At 50.7% G+C, this 19,675-nt stretch overlaps 1 protein-coding gene across 1 annotated transcript in view; it reads right to left on the reverse strand.

Moving 5' to 3' along the window:
- The window catches only part of sema3g (semaphorin 3G), a 179,492-nt gene that overhangs the window by 47,436 nt on the left and 112,381 nt on the right, over positions 1-19,675 (reverse strand). Inside the window, exon 5 of the mRNA XM_086002042.1 lies at positions 2,563-2,653. Within this exon, the coding sequence (XP_085858168.1) occupies positions 2,563-2,653 (91 nt within the window). The remainder of the gene's footprint in view (positions 1-2,562; positions 2,654-19,675) is intronic.

Raw genomic sequence — 19,675 nt, forward strand, 5'->3', positions numbered from 1 at the left:
TGGAATTCCCTCCTTAAACCTCTCCACCTCTCTCCTCCTTTAAGAACATAAGAAATAGGAGCAGGAGTAGGCCATTCGGCCCTTCGAGCCTGCTCTGCCATTCAGTGAGATCATGGCTGATCTTCTGCCTCAACTCCATTCACCGGCCCGATCGCCATATCTCTTGATGCCTTTACTAGTCAGAAATCTATCGACTTCTGTTTTGAATATACCCAATGACTGAGCCTCCACAGTCCTCTGGGGTAGAGAATTCCAAAGATACACCACCCTCTGTGTGAAGAAATTTCTCCTCATCTCAGTCCTGAATGGCCTACCCTTTACCTTGAGGCTGTAGCCCCTGGTTCTAGACTCCCCAGCCAAGGGAAACATTCTCCCAGCATCCATCCTATCAAGCCCTGTAATAATTTTGTATGCTTCAATGAGATCCCCTCTCATTCTTCTGAATTCAAGAGAATACAGGCCTAGTTTACTCAATCTCTTCTCATACGACAGTCCCGCCACCCCAGGAATCAATCTCGTGAACCTTCGTTGCACTCCCTCTATGGCAAGTATATCCTTTGGTAAGGAGACCAAAATTGTACACTCCTTAAAACCTACCTCTTTGATCATGCTTTTGGTCACCTGTCCTAGTATCTCTTTATGAGGCACGGTGTCAAATCTTGTCTGATATCGCTCGTGTGAAGCGCCTTGCGATGCTTTACTACATTAAAGGCACTACATAAATGCAAGTTGTTGTTGTTGTGTGTGGCTCTGCTACTTGCTGGATAAGCTCAGTAGGGCTGATTTCCTTCAGAAGGGGGCGACGCTCGCAGGAAGCACTGATCAGGAAATTGTGGGCTTGTACTGCCTGATTTGCAACCCCCCCCCCACCCCAATTTAATTTAGTGGCCATATTAGTTGGGGTCATTGCCCTTCCTAGTCAGTGGGTGGGCTGTTCTTGGTGATGAGTTTTATTTAAGCGCGAGTTCTTGTACTTCAGCACTTATCCATTGGCTTGTCCCACAGCTCCTAAATTCTCCCATTGTAATGGTGATAGAACCACATCCCACTTTTCAAACATTCTCCCATTCCTCGGATTGTGTCTGAACATGTGAAGGCCCCTTTCAAACTTGCCCTGAGGTGTTTAATCGATGACACAATGGAGGCCTTTATAAAGCAGACCCGAGGGGCTGAATGGCCTACTCTTGTTCCTAATGTTACTGTGTAAAGCACAGAGCTAAATTCCATTCCATTTGTATTGCAATATAAACTCTGCCCCCATTGCATTTTGTATCACAAATGCATTTTTCCAAATAAACTCTACGAGTGCAAAGAATAGAGAGTGAAGACATTACTGCCCCACTCAAGTTCTACTACATCGGAGGAAGTAGAAAGTTACCATGGTAACGAATCCTTCACAGACTGGTACTGCACAAGATTCTGTTCGTTTAAGTACTTTCTTCTTGACCCGTGATTTGGAAAGGCCTCATCCTTTGTGATTCTCCGTGTGACACCATTTCCTCCCCAGCGCTCCTTCGAAATCCCACACTGAAGCATCGATAAAAATGACTTTTTACAAAAGAGGTGACTCTAAATTTGAGACCCAAGGATCTTAGATGGAAGAGGGGTGGGTGGTGGGGGGTGGGGGGGTTGGGGGGGGTGGAGACGTTGCAGTTGGTGGTATGGGGGGGCGGGGGAGGTTGGGGAGAAGAGTCAAATCCATGTCATGCTTGACTATGAAAAGGATTATCAGGACTCTCTGCAATAGTCAGCAATACACTAATGTTAGGCAGGTTGCGGAATCCTCAAGTTGCCGGCCAACTTTTTCATTCAGGGACGCAGTGCTAATGAGGCATGACTGTCTTTTACCCGTATCCAGGTCACCATGTTGCTTACAGAGACATATGGAATAGATTAACTTCCTGCTCATAATCTGGTGATGTATTGCACTCCTCCACAGCGAGGGGACTGAAGGAGAAAGTGCTGCTGACCCCATGCTGACAAGCTGATTGGACCATTTTATGGTTTTTTTGGGACCATGTTGGACACAATGATTTGACTTTTAGGGATAAACCGGTTGGCGAAAAACAAGGTTTTTCCAAATCAACTATTAAGCCGTCTTAATATCTCCCAGGTGTAGGTCTTACGAAGAGTGATTTGTCGACACTTTGGACTGCTTGTTACACCATGAACGCGGAAGATACAGACAGGCACATCAACACAGCGCAGTGTCGGTATCAGACAGGATAATAGGTGCAGCAGGGAATGTTACCCCCACTGGGGCTCTCACTCAAAGAAGGGGTTTGATCCTCAGGATCTTTCTTAAAGAGAAAATTTTGGCACTCGACTCCTACACATCAGGGCCTCGTTTACGGAACAACTGTTATCATCTCAAAAGAGCAACTCTCGTCATCAGAATCGCTTTAGAGGGGAATTCTCATCACTGAGACCCCTTAAAGAGTGATTCTCATCATCAAGACCCCTTTAAAGGGAGATTCTCATCATCAGGGCCCCTTTAAAGGGGAATTCTCATTATCAGGACCCCTTTAAAGATGTTTATTTTGGAATTTTCAAATTGCTTACCAATGAAAGTGCTCGCAAAAGGTCGGTTGGGGTCATGTGGGCATTTGCCACGCCCATTTTCCATGCTGTTCATGTCCATCCTGAAGGCATGCTTGAAAAAAAAATACAAAGAGGAATTAGCAGTGAGATCAATCCCGGCCTGGTTGGTGGTGGACAGAATCTGCAACATAATAATTTGTGGCAGATAGTCCTGCAAATACGAATGACCCAGACATAGGAGGAGTGTCACTGTCCTGAGTTGATGACCTCTGATTGTTTTTCTTTCCTTCGCTGGGGGGTTTGCTTGTCCCTGATAGTTTACATGAAAACCTTGAATGTGCCAGTATCAGTACCAGTGCAGTGGAGGGCTCCACCACAATGCTGCAAAGAAAGGACTGCATCCTAGGTTCGACTTGCATTGGAACGACATTGAACTGATTTTAACACTAAATCTATGTTCATACAATGGGGATAGAATTTAAAGGTGGTGTGCAGGAACACTATATCTAAATCAGGTGCCCAAAATAGCAATGGGGTACGGGCATTTAAGCATTGGACGCGGGCTCCCTAAGAACTAGGTGCTATCCAAACTCATTGGAGCCGGTCTTCAGAGTGAAGATCATTCCATTCCAACAGTCCGGGTCTACAAGAGTCCTAGGGGTAAAATCGTGTTCAGTCTGACTACACCCTCCCCCTGCTATCTGAGCTTACTGGTCCCTCCTCCAGGTCGCTCAAGGTTAACAGCCGTGTGTCGAGTGTATTCCATAAAGTCATCACTGTTAAATTCAGTCATGAGGAAGAGATTCATGTCCACTCGTGTAAACTTGAGGCAAATGTTCATCAATTATGCTATTTTATATGCCGAGAGCCTAGTAATATGATCTGGCAGAATCCACATGCCCCAGATGGTTGACAGTATTATTGCCTTCCCCCTTCCATGCAAGTGCCAGTATCAAATATTTCCTGTCTGAAATCCCCTCGGCCAAATAATAAGATTGTAAAGCTGCACATCAGATAATGGTATCAGAATCTAATACATTCTCCATAGAGTAATCCTTTGCAAAAAGCAGTACGTTATCACCCAACAGAATACCTTCACCTGTCATGTGGCAGAAGTACTTACTTCCAAGTGTTGTAAAATATTCAAAAGGTTCCCCTCTCCTGTCAAAGACATTCACAGATACTGCTGGAGTAGTTGGCTAATGATGGCCTTAACAAGACCCTCATATTGGGAAGAAAATGCAATGGTAAAACAACCTCTTGCATTTATATAGCGCCTTTAATGTAGCAAAATGTCCCAAGGTGTTTCACAGGAGTGTAATCAGAAAAAATTTGACACCGAGCCACATAAGGAGATATTAGGACAGGTGACCAAAGAGGTAGGCTTTAAGGTGAATCTTAAAAGGAGGAGGGAGAGGTAGAGAGGTTTAGGGAGGGAATTCCAGGATTTAGCGCCCAGACAGCAACACTCCTCAGGCTCACTCTCCAGTTGCGTCTCGTTCTCACGCACTGTGTAAGCAACGGGCTTCACAGGGTGCAGCACATACTGGGCAAAGTCTAATACTGTGCATCTAGCAGGTCTTCTTCTTCTTAGGCAGTCCCTCGGAACCGAGGATGACTTGCTTCTACATTAAAAATGAGTCCTCAGGTGACTGATGAGTCCAATGCGGGCTAAAAATTCGGTATCGCCGCGCCAGGTCTTTAGTGCCCGAAATTTTGCGCTCGCCCGGATTCCCGTAACACCCGCCTGAAATTCAGTTGCGCCGCCCCAAGACGGAGGCGGGCGCTATTGCAGGGTTTGGCCGCCTCGTTTGGGGCGATGAAAGTCAGTTTCAGGCGTCCAGCTGCCGCTGCGGCACCCGATGCGGTGCGGCAGGCTGGGGTACTGCAGGCCTCCTCCTTTTCTTAAGGAGGAGCTGCCTGCAGCCGTGAGATCACCGCTGGATTCCCCCGGCAAATGAGCCCGGCACCACGGAGAAGTGCCGGGCTCGCGGGAGTCAGACACCAATGCCGCGGGGGGGTGGTGCAGGAGTCCGGGGAGGGAGGTGCGGCCAGGCGGCCGCCGGAAAAGCGGCCGGCCGCCCCTCCACCTTTATGCGCCGGCCTCTCGGAGCTGCAAGGCACCGTTTTTCAAACGCTGTTTGCGGCCGCTACGGGCGAGGCGGCCGCAACTGAATTTGGCCATCGGCACGGAATAGCATTGGAACCGGGGCGCTGCGCACACCGATGACGTCATCGGTGCCGGCGCAGCGCTACCGGCTAACGCCGATGTTAGGGACCAACTGAATTTCGGGCGCTAAAAAACTTCCGGCGCAAACCACTCTATAGCCAATAAGTGGGCGCAAACGCGACTGAATTTCTAGGCCACAGTCTCTGTCACAGGTGGGGCAGACGGTGGTTGAAGGGGCGGGTGGGTGGGGTGCTTGGGTTGACGTACGCTCCTTGCGCTGCCTGCGCTTGGCTTCCGCTTGCTCCTGACGAAGAGACTCGAGGGCCTAGAAATTCGGTTTTGGCTTAGCCAGGGCTTTAGCGCCGGAAGTTAGTGCCGGCGCTAAGTCCCCCTGCGCGCGCCAAAAATTCAGTAGCGCCGCGCCCAAACGGCTGCCGGCGCTACTGAAGGGTCTTAGCGCCTGGAAAAGGGCGCTAACTGCCGTTTAGCGCCGCAATTCCGGCGCTGCGGCACCCGATGCGGTGCGGCAGGCTGGGGAAGTGCAGGCCTCCTCCTTCCGTTAAGGAGGAGCTGCCTGCACCCGGCCGCGGCCCGCGCAAATCTGTTTAAAAATGAGCCCGGCACCTCGGACAAGTGCCGGGCTTGCATCTGTTCCGGGGGGGGGGGGGGTGGGGGGAGAAGTCCGGGGAGGGAGCTGCGGGCAGGCGGCCGGCGGGAAAGCGGCCAGCCGCCGCGGGGCCTTTAATGCGCCGGCGCAAACACATGTTGGACTCTGTTGCCAGAGTCTTAGTTGCGGCTGCCACGGGCGAGGCGGCCGCAACTGAATTTCGGCGCTGGGGCCCGTCGGCATGGCAACCGGGACGCTGCGCACACCGATGACGTCATCGGTGCCGGCGCAGCGCTACCGGTGCAACGCCGCTTTAGGGCCCCAGGGAATTTTTCAACTGGCCATAACTCTGGCGCTAGTCCCTCTAACGCCTCAAAAGCGGCGCTAAGGCTACTGAATTTCTAGGCCGAGGTGTTCGGCACCTTCCCGGATGCTTCGCCTCCACTTTGTGCGGTCTTGGGCCAGGGATTCCCAGGTGTCGGTGGGGATGTTACACTTTTTCAAGGAGGCTTTGAGGGTGTCCTTGAAGCATTTCCTCTGCCCACCTGGGGCTCTCTTGCCGTGCCAGAGCTCAGAGTAGAGCGCTTGTTTTGGGAGCCTCGTATCGGGCATGCGAACAATGTGACCCGTCCATCGGAGCTGATTGAGCGTGGTCAAAGCTTCGATGCTGGGGATGTTGGCCTGAGCAAGAACACTGACGTTGGTGCGCCTATCTAGCATGTGTCTCATTGCCTGCCAGTTCCTGTTGCCGCACAGTATGCACGAGGTTAGAGAACACTCACAGCTACTACCAGTGTCAGTGCGCATTGAAGATCAACTCTTCTACACGTACAGTACAATTCAGTAAAAGCCAACGATTCACTCAACATCTGGGCCTACCATGTACATCTCCATGCTATGCTTTCAGTCGAGGTGGCAGGCCGGGTTATAGATGTTCCCCCCCGCTTACCTGAGGGAGAAACCATAACCTCGTTCAGACATAAAGCAATGGTTGCTCAGCAATGTCCCCACACCCACCCCCCCCCCTTTGCCTTTTCACCTTTGTTAGATTTCAAAAGCTAGAAGTATACAAAGGAATAACATGAGGGTAACGTACGTCCTGCTACTGATTAAAACAGCCTGCTGAAGGTCTGTGAGATTCCAATGTTTCAAGGCCTAAGTTAGCCAAACCAAACAAAAACAATTCTTTATAGATCTCTGAATGAATTATTATCACTGTGTGACTATTCGTTTTCATCACGCAAGTCTAGGAACCGCTGATTGTGAAGAATTCTAATATCTCCCCATTGCATATAGTGTTTAGGCCCCAAGCTACTCTGAATATCAGAGCCAGGATCTTGTAGAACGTCTATTATTCTACATATCCAGTCACCAGAAGTAGCTCATTGAGGGGGATGATTTCCTCTGGTTGCTGTGTGCTAGTAACACAGTAAATATACAGGAAGGATTCCTATTACTGTCAAACATTCGAAGAAATCTCCTCCTCCTGAAGTCAGTATTTTCTTATACATGTCGGATTTCTGCTTAACAGCAGAAAAAAAGCAAAATGAAAAATGCCTGCGGACAGAAATAACCAAAGAAAGAAGCAGTTATGCAGCACCTTTTCGCATCGCTCAAAAAGGTCTTAAAGCTCTTCACATACATTGAAGAGCAGTCGCATGTGGCAGCCATTTTGTGCACAACAAGGTCGCACAAACAGCAGTGCGATGATTGGCCAATTAATGTGTATTTGCTAGGGCACCCAGAGGAATCCCTGCTCATCTTTGAATAGTGCCGATGGGATCTTTAGCATGCAACTAAACTGCCACAAGAGGCAGACAGGGGCCTTGGCTGAATGTCTCATCCAAAGGGCAGCACCTCCAAGAGTGCAGCACTCCCTCCGCACTATGCTGAACTGTCAGCCTAGATTCAAATCATGTGGGCCAATTTTTAACACGGCCCGCCCAGTGGAAAAGGAGTTAAAATGGCTGTGGTGAACCCACTGCCTCATTCTCGTTTCATCGCCATATTTCTGATGGGCAGAAGCCTCATTACTGTGGTAAACCACTGTATTGTATATTGCCACCTCTGGGTGGCGCTGTGTATGGAGGCATGCCTCAGCTGACTCCACCCACCACTGTGTGGGTTTCGTTCAGACTTGTTCAGTCACTCACGAAGAAGCATGGTCTCTTCTTAGCTAATAAAAGCCTTATTCATCTCTTCTTTCGACTCATCATCTCTTCTTCGACTCATCACCTTTTATGAAGTAATTGATAAGCGTATCAATTTTATTAGCTAAAAGTTAAATGGCGACACCTGAGGAGCAACAACAGCAACGGATACAGCAGACATTGCTGAGAGCCCTCAGACCACCACGCCTGGACCTCGACCCTCAAGATGTGGGTGCATCAGCCAAGTTTGAACACTGGCTGAGCTGCTTTGAATCCTTCCTCGCAATCTCACAGGTTACAGAGGAGGATCACAAACTGAAAATTTTGACCGCCCAGGTGAGCCATCAAGTATATATGCTAATCCGGGACTCTAATGCGTACGTGGCGGCCCTCGAGCTACTAAAAGGGCAATATACGCGCCCAGTGAACACAATTTACGCCCGACACCTCTTGGGATCCCGCAGGCAGCAACCGGGAGAATCGGTAGGGGCATTTGCACGGGCGCTACTGGCACTCTGCAGAGACTGCGATTGTAAAGCGGTAACGGCTGTGGAGCACGCGCAGGGACTCGCCTGTGATGCCTTCGTCAGGGGCCTCCAGTCAGACCACACCCGGCAGAGACTGCTAGAAAGCAAGGAACCCGACCTGAAGACGGCCATTGCCCTTGCGCTCTCGTTAGAGGAGGCCCACCGAAACCTCGAGGCATACCCCCGTAACGGCGCCGAGACATGGCAATCGAAACCGTGGGACACGGGACCGCCGCCCCCGGCACCAACTGCTGCAGCGACCCAACCGAGACAGCAGCCTCCGGTAAGAACTGCTTCGATGCCCAGTAACCAGGCCCAAAAATGCTATTTCTGTGGCCAGTTAAAACATCCCAGAGCGCACTGCCCAGCTAAGACAGCTACCTGCTCGGGCTGCGGGAAGAAAGGCCATTACGCTAACGCCTGCAAGGGGAAGCCAGCCAGCAGCGCAGCGTGCGGGCCGTGGGAGCAGCCATCTTATCCGCCATTTTGTGTACCCCCGGCCGCATGGCATCCGCCGCCATCGTATCCAACGCACTCAACCGCCATTTCGTCACCGGAACCGACCACCGTCTCGGCGGATGACTATAGTGACTCACTAAGCCACATACTGGCCTCCGTGACGCTGGATCAAGGCCACCCTCACCATCTATCCAGCTCCATGATGGATATCGCGGTAAACGGCCGCGCCACCAGTTGCCTGATCGACAGCGGGAGCACAGAGAGTTTCGTCCACCCCGACACGGTACGTAGCCACTCCCTCACGATTCTGCCAACGCACCATCGCATTTCTATGGCGTCCAAGTCCCAGTCAATGGACATCAGCGGCTACTGTGTGGTGACCCTGTCAGTAGGGGGCACTGAATATCAAAAATTTAAACTGCTAGTCCTGCCCCGTCTTTGCGCTGCCGTCCTGCTAGGGTTGGATTTTCAGTGCCACCTTAAGAGTGTCACACTAGCATACGGTGGACCCCTCCCCCCACTCACAGTCTGCAACCAACAACTTTTAAATCGCCCGCTGCAAACCACCTGCAGCCTTTCCACATTAAAAGTCCCCCCCCCTCCCCTGTTCGCTAACCTCACCCGCGACTGTAAACCCATCGCTACCAAAAGCAGGCGGTACAGTGCCGGGGACAGAGCTTTTATCAGCTCTGAGGTGGAGCGGCTCTTGAAGGAGGGCATTATCGAAGGTAGCACTAGCCCCTGGCGAGCCCAGGTTGTAGTCGTTAAAACCACTGCAAAACGCCGCATGGTAATCGACTACAGCCAAACCATAAACCGGTACACCCAGCTGGACGCGTACCCCCTCCCTCGCATATCTGATATGGTCAATCAGATTGCGCAATACAAAGTATTCTCCACCATCGACCTTAAGTCAGCGTACCACCAGCTGCCCATCCGCCATGAGGACCGCCAGTATACTGCCTTCGAGGCAAACGGCCGCCTCTACCACTTCCTTAGGGTCCCCTTCGGCGTCACCAACGGGGTTTCGGTCTTCCAAAGGGAGATGGACCGAATGGTTGACCAGAATGCGCTGCGGGCAACCTTCCCCTATTTGGATAACGTCACCATCTGCGGCCACGACCAGCAGGACCACGACGTTAATCTAGCAAATTTCCTCCGTACGGCCCAACGGCTGAACCTAACGTACAATAAGGAAAAATGTATGTTTCACACCAAGCGCCTGGCCATCCTCGGCTGCGTGGTGGAGAACGGAGTCATCGGGCCCGACCCCGACAGAATGCGCCCCCTAATGGAGCTACCCCTTCCCCACTGCCAAAAAGCACTGAAGAGATGCCTGGGGTTTTTCTCCTACTACGCCCAGTGGGTGCCCCTCTATGCAGACAAAGCCAGGCCCCTCATCAAAGCCACCTCCTTCCCCCTGACACCAGAGGCGTGTGCAGCCTTCACTCTTATCAAGAACGATATCGCGAAGGCCGCAATGCACGCGGTGGATGAGTCCATCCCCTTCCAAGTGGAGAGCGATGCCTCCGACTTCGCCCTAGCCGCGACCCTTAACCAGGCGGGCAGACCCGTGGCCTTTTTCTCAAGGACCCTCCAGGGCCCCGAGACGAGACACTCCTCCGTCGAAAAGGAGGCCCAGGCTATTGTAGAAGCGGTGCGTCACTGGAGGCATTACCTGGCCGGGAAACGATTTACCCTGCTCACTGACCAGCGTTCAGTAGCTTTTATGTTTAATAATAAGCAGAGGGGTAAAATCAAGAACGACAAGATCTTGAGGTGGAGAATCGAACTCTCCACCTACAATTATGATATCTTGTATCGGCCAGGGAAACTCAATGAGCCCCCAGATGCCCTATCACGTGGTACATGCGCCAACGCGCAGAGTGATAGGCTGCAGTCCCTCCACAATGACCTCTGCCACCCGGGGGTCACCAGGTTTTTCCATTTTATCAAATCCCGTAACCTGCCCTACTCCATCGAGGAGGTCAGGACCATGACCAAGAGCTGCCAAATCTGCGCCGAGTGCAAACCGCACTTCTATAGGCCGGACAGAGCAAGCCTGATCAAGGCCACCCGCCCCTTCGAACGCCTGAGCGTCGATTTTAAAGGGCCCCTCCCCTCCGCTGACCGCAATGTGTACTTCCTCAACATAGTTGATGAGTACTCCCGTTTCCCCTTTGCCATCCCTTGCCCAGACATGACCAGTACCACGGTCATCAAGTGTCTGAATGACATCTTCGCTCTGTTCGGGTTCCCCAGCTATATACATAGCGACAGGGGCTCATCGTTCATGAGCGACGAACTTCGGCAGTACCTGCTAACAAGAGGTATCGCCACGAGCAGGACCACCAGTTACAACCCCCGGGGGAACGGCCAGGTGGAAAGGGAGAACGCGACGGTTTGGAAGGCAGTCCTCTTAGCACTAAAATCTAAGGGCCTTCCGACCTCCCGCTGGCAGGAGGTCCTCCCTGCAGCGCTTCACTCCATTCGGTCACTGCTTTGTACTGCCACTAATGCGACCCCTCATGAGAAAATGTTCGTTTTCCCCCGGAAGTCTACATCGGGAACCTCGCTACCGGCATGGTTGACTTCTCCTGGGCCCGTCCTACTGCGGAGGCACGTGAGGACGCATAAAACGGACCCCCTGGTCGAGCGGGTGCACCTCCTACACGCCAACCCCCAGTATGCCTGGGTGACATACCCAGACGGGCGGGAGGACACGGTCTCCATACGAGATCTCGCACCCTCGGGTACCCCTGAATTACCACCGTTATCCCCCTTACCACCGTTATCCCCCTTACCACTGTTATCCCCCACCACCCCTCCCAACCCAACCCCTGCAGACGGCATGCCAAAGCCCCAGGAATCTTCGCCAACCACCCAGACACCAGACCCGACGTCGGATGCTGCAACACCACCGCCGCCACCACGACGATCAGGACGTCAGACAAGGCCTCCTGATAGACTTAACTTGTAGTACCCTTCACCCCGCCGGACTTCACATTAAACAAGGGGTGAATGTGGTAAACCACTGTATTGTATATTGCCACCTCTGGGTGGCGCTGTGTATGGAGGCATGCCTCAGCTGACTCCACCCACCACTGTGTGGGTTTCGTTCAGACTTGTTCAGTCACTCACGAAGAAGCATGGTCTCTTCTTAGCTAATAAAAGCCTTATTCATCTCTTCTTTCGACTCATCATCTCTTCTTCGACTCATCACCTTTTATGAAGTAATTGATAAGCGTATCAATTACTGTATGCATTTTGGGGTCCTATGACACAGATGGGACCCCGATGAAAGTTAGAGGGATGATTGGGTGAAGCGTGAGCCAAGCATATTCCGCCCAGTTGTGTCGGACGGTGAAGAGGAACAGGCCCCAAAAAGGTACGTGAAAAATTATTTACGTGGTGCCTGGAACAGTAGGAATGCTCCTCCAGGCTCCACTAGAATAACGCTGCCCCGCTCCGCGATCGGTGTCTTCCCCCGACACCCCCTCCCCTCCCCGGACCTACCACCCTGCCAGCAGAGACGCCCAATATTGCCCAGAGCCGGGTGAGCGATGAACAGGACGGCCGAGAGTTAAAATCCACCTCGTGGAGCAGTGCAGAGTGGGGGCGTTGACCCCACAACCTTCCTACTCAGACTGCCCACTGAGCCAAGCCAACACTTGTTCCGAGTCCCTTCCAAGTGCGGCGCTCTCCAGCTGCATACAGATGTTCCACAGTCGCAGAGATTGATCAATGTGGAATCGACAAACATTCGTGTCCTTATGCAATAAATATAAAATTTGTACTAATGACATTAATAGTATTAAAATTAAAATTGTAAAACCTAAAATATATATATATATACACATATGTATAATATAAAAATGAGTATAGTGAGAGTTTAAGGCATTAGCCTGTGCCCTGAGTTGGGATAAGTTTATTGAATACCTCCCCTTCATTACATCAGTCTATGTCATTGTTCAAGACTCTTTATTGTCCACTTACAGCTATTAATTGTGGTATTTTTAAATAATTCAATTATAAGTAACATGGGAAATCCCAAGAGTCACTCAACCATGTCCATCGTGTCCTATAATAGACAAAGTGCAGTTGATGGTTCCAAACCCTCAGGCAGAACAGATGCTGTTCTCAAGGAATTCCAAACTCCCAATCCTTTGCTTATTGATTATAAGGGAGGAACTATTACCCCAAGCAGCCTACTGATTGACTTATGGATGGAGAGAAGTCACTCTCAGTCCATGCATTGTGTCTCAAAGGATCAAGGCTGAAGGGCAGCCATTGATTATTTCCTGTGTGAGGCCATAATTGAGTCATTAAACCATAATAAAAACAGCATGTAAATCAAGGAACAAGGCCATTCCAGGCTTGCAAAACCAAACCAAAGTTGTTTCCCTCTTTGAGTTCTCCTTCTCCATGTTCATGTGACCTGCTCCCCTCTATTGCCATTCTTCAGCCAGGCACTAGCAGATATGAACGAGTGGTTGACACTGGCATTGCCACCCATTGATGTTCTATCACAAACTGACATCAGCTTGTATCTTTGTAATCTCCTCCAGCCCTCCGAGATCTCTGCTCTCCTCCAATACTGGCCTCTTGCGCGTCCCCGATTTTAATCGCTCCACCATTGGTGGCCGTGCTTTCAGCTGCCTGGGCCCTAAGCTCTGGAATTCCCTCCCTAAACCTCTCTGCCTTTCTCGCCTCCTTTGAGACGCTCCTTAAAACCTACCTCATTGACCAAGCTTTTGGTCACCTGGGGCTCTCTTGCTGTGTCGGAGCTCCGAGCAGCGCGCTTGCTTTGGGAGTCTCGTATTGGACATGCGGACGATGTGGCCCATCCATCGGAGCTGATCGAGCATGATCAAAGCTTCGATGCTGGCCTGAGCGAGAACACTGACGTTGGTGCGCCTATCCTGCCAATGGATTTGCAGGATCTTGCGGAGGCAGCATTGGTGGTACCTCTCCAGTGCTTTGAGGTGCCTGCTGTACATGGCCCATGTCTCTGAGGCATACAGCAGGGCGGGTATCACTGCTGATCTGTAGACCATGAGCTTAGTGCTGGGTTTGAGGTCCTGGTTGTAATGTATGTACCTTTATTAAGGGGGGGAACTACTTTGTACAGCTCGTGTATACTGTAGTACCGGCAGTGACCACACCTGTATATAACGTTGAGTAGTAATCTGTACAGTTCAGTTGCAGTCTGAGCCACGTTGAGTAAACACCGTTTGTACCGTTCTCCGCAGTCTGTGTCTGATTATACACGGACGTAACATTGGCGACGACGCAGATTCGAACCTACCTGCAACTCTGCATCACCTCCCAGGGATTCGCTCCTGGAGAACAGTGGAAGAAGGTCGAGTCCAGAAGCACGGGCGTCGACCACGAGCAACCGCCCAGTCATCCAGCGGAGATTTGAGCATCGCAGGGGAGTCTGTCGAGAGCCGGGCTTGGCTTTCCAGTCACGGTGGTCCAGCGAAACGGGCTGGCAACAGGTACTGCGCAGACCCTCCCCGGACAACGGCGGGCTAGAGCCCGACCGAGCGGCACAGAAAAAGGCCGAGCAGCGTCGATGGGGGGGGGGGGGGCGGGGGGGAGAGAGAGAGGGCAGAGCGCACAGGGCGCAGCCGGTGTTCAGGACCGAGCGGCGTCAACGGGGGAGAGAGGCAAGAGAGAGCAGAGCGCAGCCGGTGTTCAAGGGCCGAGCAGCATCAACGGGGGAGAGAGGCAAGAGAGAGCAGAGCGCAGCCGGTGTTCAAGGGCCGAGCAGCGTCAACGGGGGAGAGAGGCGCAGGAAAACGCGAGGCGCTGCCATTGCCATGAGGACCGCAGAGAGCGGCATTAGCAGCAGTGCAGGAGCAGCGCACGAAACCCACAGGGCATCGCCATTTGCCACGAGGACCGCCGAGAGCGGCATTGGCAGCAGCGCGGGAGATGCCATTTTAAGCCGCAGCAGGGAAGAAAGGAAAGCGTGGGAGACGCCATTTTAAGCCAGTCTAACCACACCCATAAATGCCGAAGAGTGGCAGTATCACAGCGTTCGACAATTGGACGACATATGTCGAACGCATAGAAGTATACTGCAAGGCGAATGAAGTGCCAGATGACAAGAAAACGCTGGTATTGTTGAATTCAATGGGTGCAAAAACGTATGGCTTACTACGAAATCTAGTAGCCCCAGAGAAGCCAGTAGAAAAGGATTTTGAAAACATAGTGTCAATCCTACAGGACCACGTAAACCCCACACCGCTGCTGATAGCAGAAAGATTTAAGTTTCACAAAAGGAACCAGCATAAAGCTGAAAGTAATGCTGAGTATTTAACGGAACTGCGCAAGCTATCGAAACACTGCCAGTTTGGAACGGGACTAGCAGATACTTTAAGGGACAAGTTTGTGTGTGGGCTTCAAAGTGAAGGAACCCAGAAACGGCTTTTATCGGCTTTTATCTGAAAGGGACCTTACGCTGGAAAAGGCTTTCAGCATTGTGGTATCATATGAAGCAGCAGCACGGGGCGCTGCAGAGATACAACAGAGACTGCAAGAATATGGCACAAACGAAATGTCATATGGAACAGAAGTGCTATCGCTGCGGCAGAACAACACACGACCAGAATGATTGCTGGTTCAAAGACAAAGGGCTGGATTTTGCTACGGGGGCGGGTTGGAGGTGGGAAACCCACATTCGGGCTTGTTGTCCCGCCTCCATGGAGATGTGGCCAACCCACTGGATTTTCCTCTGATTGACCTTGTTGAGCCCGCCCTGTGGGCTCAGCAGGCCAATTAAGGGCCACCCGGCAACAGGTGACGTCAGAGATTGACATTTCATCTGTCGAAAGCTTTTGGCAGATGAAATATCAGTGTTTAACAGCTGTTTGAAGCTGTCAAGCACTGAAAAACTGCGAATTCAGCCTCAGTCCTTTCTCAGGATAACTTTAAAATCATTTTGCTGCAGAAACCAAGAAGCTGATTTTTTTTTAAAAATCGGAGCTTCTGTGGTTCTTGCAGCCGACTCCCGACACCGGAATGCAGGACTCCTGTAAAAGTAAGTTAAACTTATTTAAACACTTTAAACACTTGCAAAACACTTACCTTTGCACTCCTGCACCCCTCACTCACCTGAACACTGGGCATCTCGACCCCTCCAAGACCTCAGACCCACGTCCCGCCTCGAAAACTTTTCGTGGTTTGGAGCTGTCGGGAAGCCCACAAACCAGCAATAAAAATCGCGAATAGGCAAAAAACTACCTGTTAACTACCTGTTAACAGGCAGTTTAATTGCCTTTAATCCCTTCCCGCCTCTGGGAGTCGGGTTCCAGCACTTGGCGGCAACCCGACTCCTATGAAATTGACATGGAGGCGGGTTGGAGGCGGGATGGGGTCGGGACCCCCGGATCTCCGATTTTTATCGCCCGCACGCCTCCAACCCGACTCCAGGGGCTTAGGAAAATCCAGCCCAAAGTGTGCAGACAGTGTGGAAAAGTAGGACACATAGCACGAGTCTGCAGGTCGGGAGAGAAAACCAGCAATAAGAAACTGTCCAAAGGAAAGTACAAGAAGGTACATAAGATAACGGAGAATAGTTCAGACGAACAAAAGAGTGATAACGACTCCGAAAGCAGGGAACTGATTTGTCTGAAAGTACATAATGTGATCACAACAGAGGATCACCGAACCATTTGAGTCACTCTCAAGATAGCAGAAGTCCAGGTAAAGATGGAATTGGACACAGGATCAGCCCTAACAGTCATAAACCGACGGGGCTACGAGTGGCTATTCTCACACATACCCTTGAGAGACACAAAAATTATTTTGAAGACGTACACGGGGCAAAAAGTCTACCCCAAAGGAAAAATAAGGGTGACCGTTATATATAACGGTAAGGAAACACCAAAACTAGACCTGTATGTATTGTAAGATGGAGGACCACCATTACTGGGACATGAATGGATCCGGAAAATACAACTGGATTGGCATTCCATACAGGCACTGAATGTGGCTGAAAAAAGGATGACGACGTCACACCTGGGCGACTGTCAAAGATCCTAACTGACGCGAAAGAAGTGTTCCAGCAAGGACTCGGAACACTAAAAGGCATAACAGCGACGATTAAAATTGAAGAAAACGCAAGTCCAAAATTTTTTAAGGCCAGACCGGTACCTTATGCGATCTGCCCAGCCGTCGAAGCAGAGCTGGAGAGTCTGGAACATTCAGGTGTACTGTCCAAGGTAGACTGGAGCGAGTGGGCTACACCCATCGTCCCTGTGATGAAAAAGTCATTGAGCAGCACGCCTGGGGAACCAAGGAAGGTTCGCATCCGTGGGGACTTTAAGGTAACAGTGAACCCGATCCTTCACACCGTACAATATCCACTTCCGCGGATTGAAGATATTTTCGCCTCGCTATCTGGAGGGAAACACTTCACTAAGATTGATCTGGCCCAGGCGTATCTACAAATGGAGGTAGAAGAAGCATCAAAAAAATACCTCGCAATCAACACCCATAAAGGTCTCTACCAATACAACCGGCTGGTATTCGGGGTGGCATCAGCTCCGGCTATTTGGCAGAGGGCAATGGAACAAGTCCTGCAAGGGATCCCAGGGACCCAGTGTTATTTGGACGACACCCTGGTCACGGGCGAAAATGACAGTGATCACCTTGCCAACCTGGAGCAGGTGCTCACTAGATTGCAGGAATATGGGCTCCGAGCTAACCGCCCCAAATGCGAGTTTTTTAGAAAACAGATCTCGTATTGTGGCCGCGTTATTGATAAAGAGGGGTTACATAAGTCCCCAGAGAAGATTGAGGCAGTAGTCAAGGCTCCAGCACCGGAAAATGTGTCACAACTGAGGTCGTTCCTCGGGCTGGTAAACTACTACCATAAGTTCTTGCCAAATTTGTCTACAATACTACACCCACTGAACACCCTACTGCAAACTGGGGTGCCATGGAAGTGGAGTGACGAATGTAGACGAGCTTTCCAGAAGAGCAAAACACTAATCACATCGAAAGAGGTATTGGCCCATTACAACCCGGCATTACCAATGCGGTTGGCATGTGATGCGTCACCCTACAGCATTGGAGCGGTGCTGTCGCACAAATTCTCGGACGGCTCAGAGAGGCCAATAGCCTTTGCGTCACGATCACTAACCTCAGCCGAGCGTAACTACGCCCAGATTGACAGGGAGGCCCTCAGCCTAGCGTGGGGAGTGAAAAAGTTCAATCACTATCTGCACGGGCAGAAATTCACCTTGCTGACTGATCACCAGCTTCTTGTCTCCATTTTTAATCCAGAGAAGGGCGTTCCGGTGATGACTGCGCAACGACTACAAAGATGGTCACTTTTTCTAGGGGCGCACCACTATGAGATTGCATATTAGGGCACGAAACAGCATGGAAATGCTGATGGGCTATCACGCCTGCCACTGCCTACTGCGGAGGAAGCACCAGCAGTGGATCCTGTCGAAATATTCCATTCGACTATAGTTGAATACCTACCGGTAACTAACGCTTGTATCGAAAAGGAAACCCGAAATGACCCGACACTGTCTCGGGTATATGATTTGACGGTGAAGGGATGGCCAGCACATGGCGACTCACTGTTGCCAGCATTCTCGACAAGGAGAGAACAGCTGTCAGTGTGCCAGGGGACCTTGATGTGTGGATCCCGAGTGGTAATTCCACCCAAGTTAAGGGATAGAGTGCTCAATGAGCTTCATGAGGGTCATCTGGGAGGGGTAAAAATGAAAAGCCTAGCCAGGGCTTATGTGTGGTGGCCGGGAATCGATAAACAAATCGAGGACCTGACCAAGAGCTGCTCAGGATGCCAGAAGGTCCAAAATGCACCACCACATGCCCCTCTACACCCATGGGAGTGGCCCTCATCTCCATGGCAACGGGTGCATATTGATTTTGCTGGTCCATTCATGGACTCAATGTTTTTAAATAGCCGTGGATGCGCACTCGAAATGGCCTGAGGTCATCAAAATGTCCTGCACCACCACGGAGAAAACTATTGCAGTCCTATGGACCATTTTTGCCAGGAATGGCTTGCCAGAAGAGATTTGCTCCGACAACGGACCACAGTTTGTGTCCGAAGAGTTCCGGAGGTTCTTGAAAAAGAATGGGGTAAGGCATTACACATCCGCCCCGTATCATCCAGCCACAAATGGATTGGCTTAGAGGTTCGTACAAACCTTTAAGAAGGCAATAAAGGCTATGTACAATGACAACATTCCGCTGCAGCATAAGGTGGACAATTTCCTGTTCGCCTACCGGAATGCGACACAAGCCGTCACCAACCAGGCCCCAGCCATGATGTTCTTTAACCGAAGGTTAAGATCTCGCCTGGATTTGCTCAGACCAAACGTACGAAGAGATGTTGAGAGTAAGCAATTCCAGCACATCCACGAGAAGCCAACAAGGAGCTTCAATGTCGGGCAACCAGTCTTGGCCCGTGACTACCGAACAGAAAAATGGCAGCCAGGAACGATATGCACACGGCAGGGGCCACTAATGTACACAGTGGATGTTGGGGAGAGCATCGTGAGACGCCATGCTGACCAGATCCTAGAGTCACGGGAACAAGTCAACCCCATGCCTCGCCCATACGTACCTGGTGATGAACTCGACATACAGGTAGCAGCTACCCCAGAAACAGTAGCATCGGAAGCTGATGAACCAACCGACGACAGGGGGCCAGAATCGCCTCTGCACCAAGAGCAAGACACTCTGGAAAGGCACTATCCAGAAAGGATCAGGAAGCCTCCCCAAAGACTGAATTTATAAATAGACTATTTTCAGCTAATGTTGCATGTTAAAAGTGTTAATTGTAATTAGTTTGATATTTAATTGTTAAATGAGTGTTATGGTACTGTTAATCTAAAAGGGGAGGAATTGTAATGTATGTACCTTTTAAGGGGGGAACTACTTTGTACAGCTCATGTATACTGTAGTACTGGCAGTGACCACACCTGTATATAACGTTGAGTAGTAATCTGTACAGTTCAGTTGCAGTCTGAGCCACGTTGAGTAAACACCGTTTGTACCATTCTCCGCAGTCTGTGTCTGATTATACACGGACGTAACACTGGTCTTCAAACACTCTCTTCCTCAGGTGACCGAAGGCTGTGTTAGACTTCGTCATCGATAGGGGTGTATTTCACACTTCTGTTATATTGATCTGATAGGGTGGTTGTCTCAGCTGTTTTCTAAAGCA

This window comes from Somniosus microcephalus, chromosome 11, assembly GCF_052327205.1.
Source record: "Somniosus microcephalus isolate GS21.2 chromosome 11, FLI_Smic_1.0, whole genome shotgun sequence".
Lineage (NCBI taxonomy): Eukaryota > Metazoa > Chordata > Chondrichthyes > Squaliformes > Somniosidae > Somniosus > Somniosus microcephalus.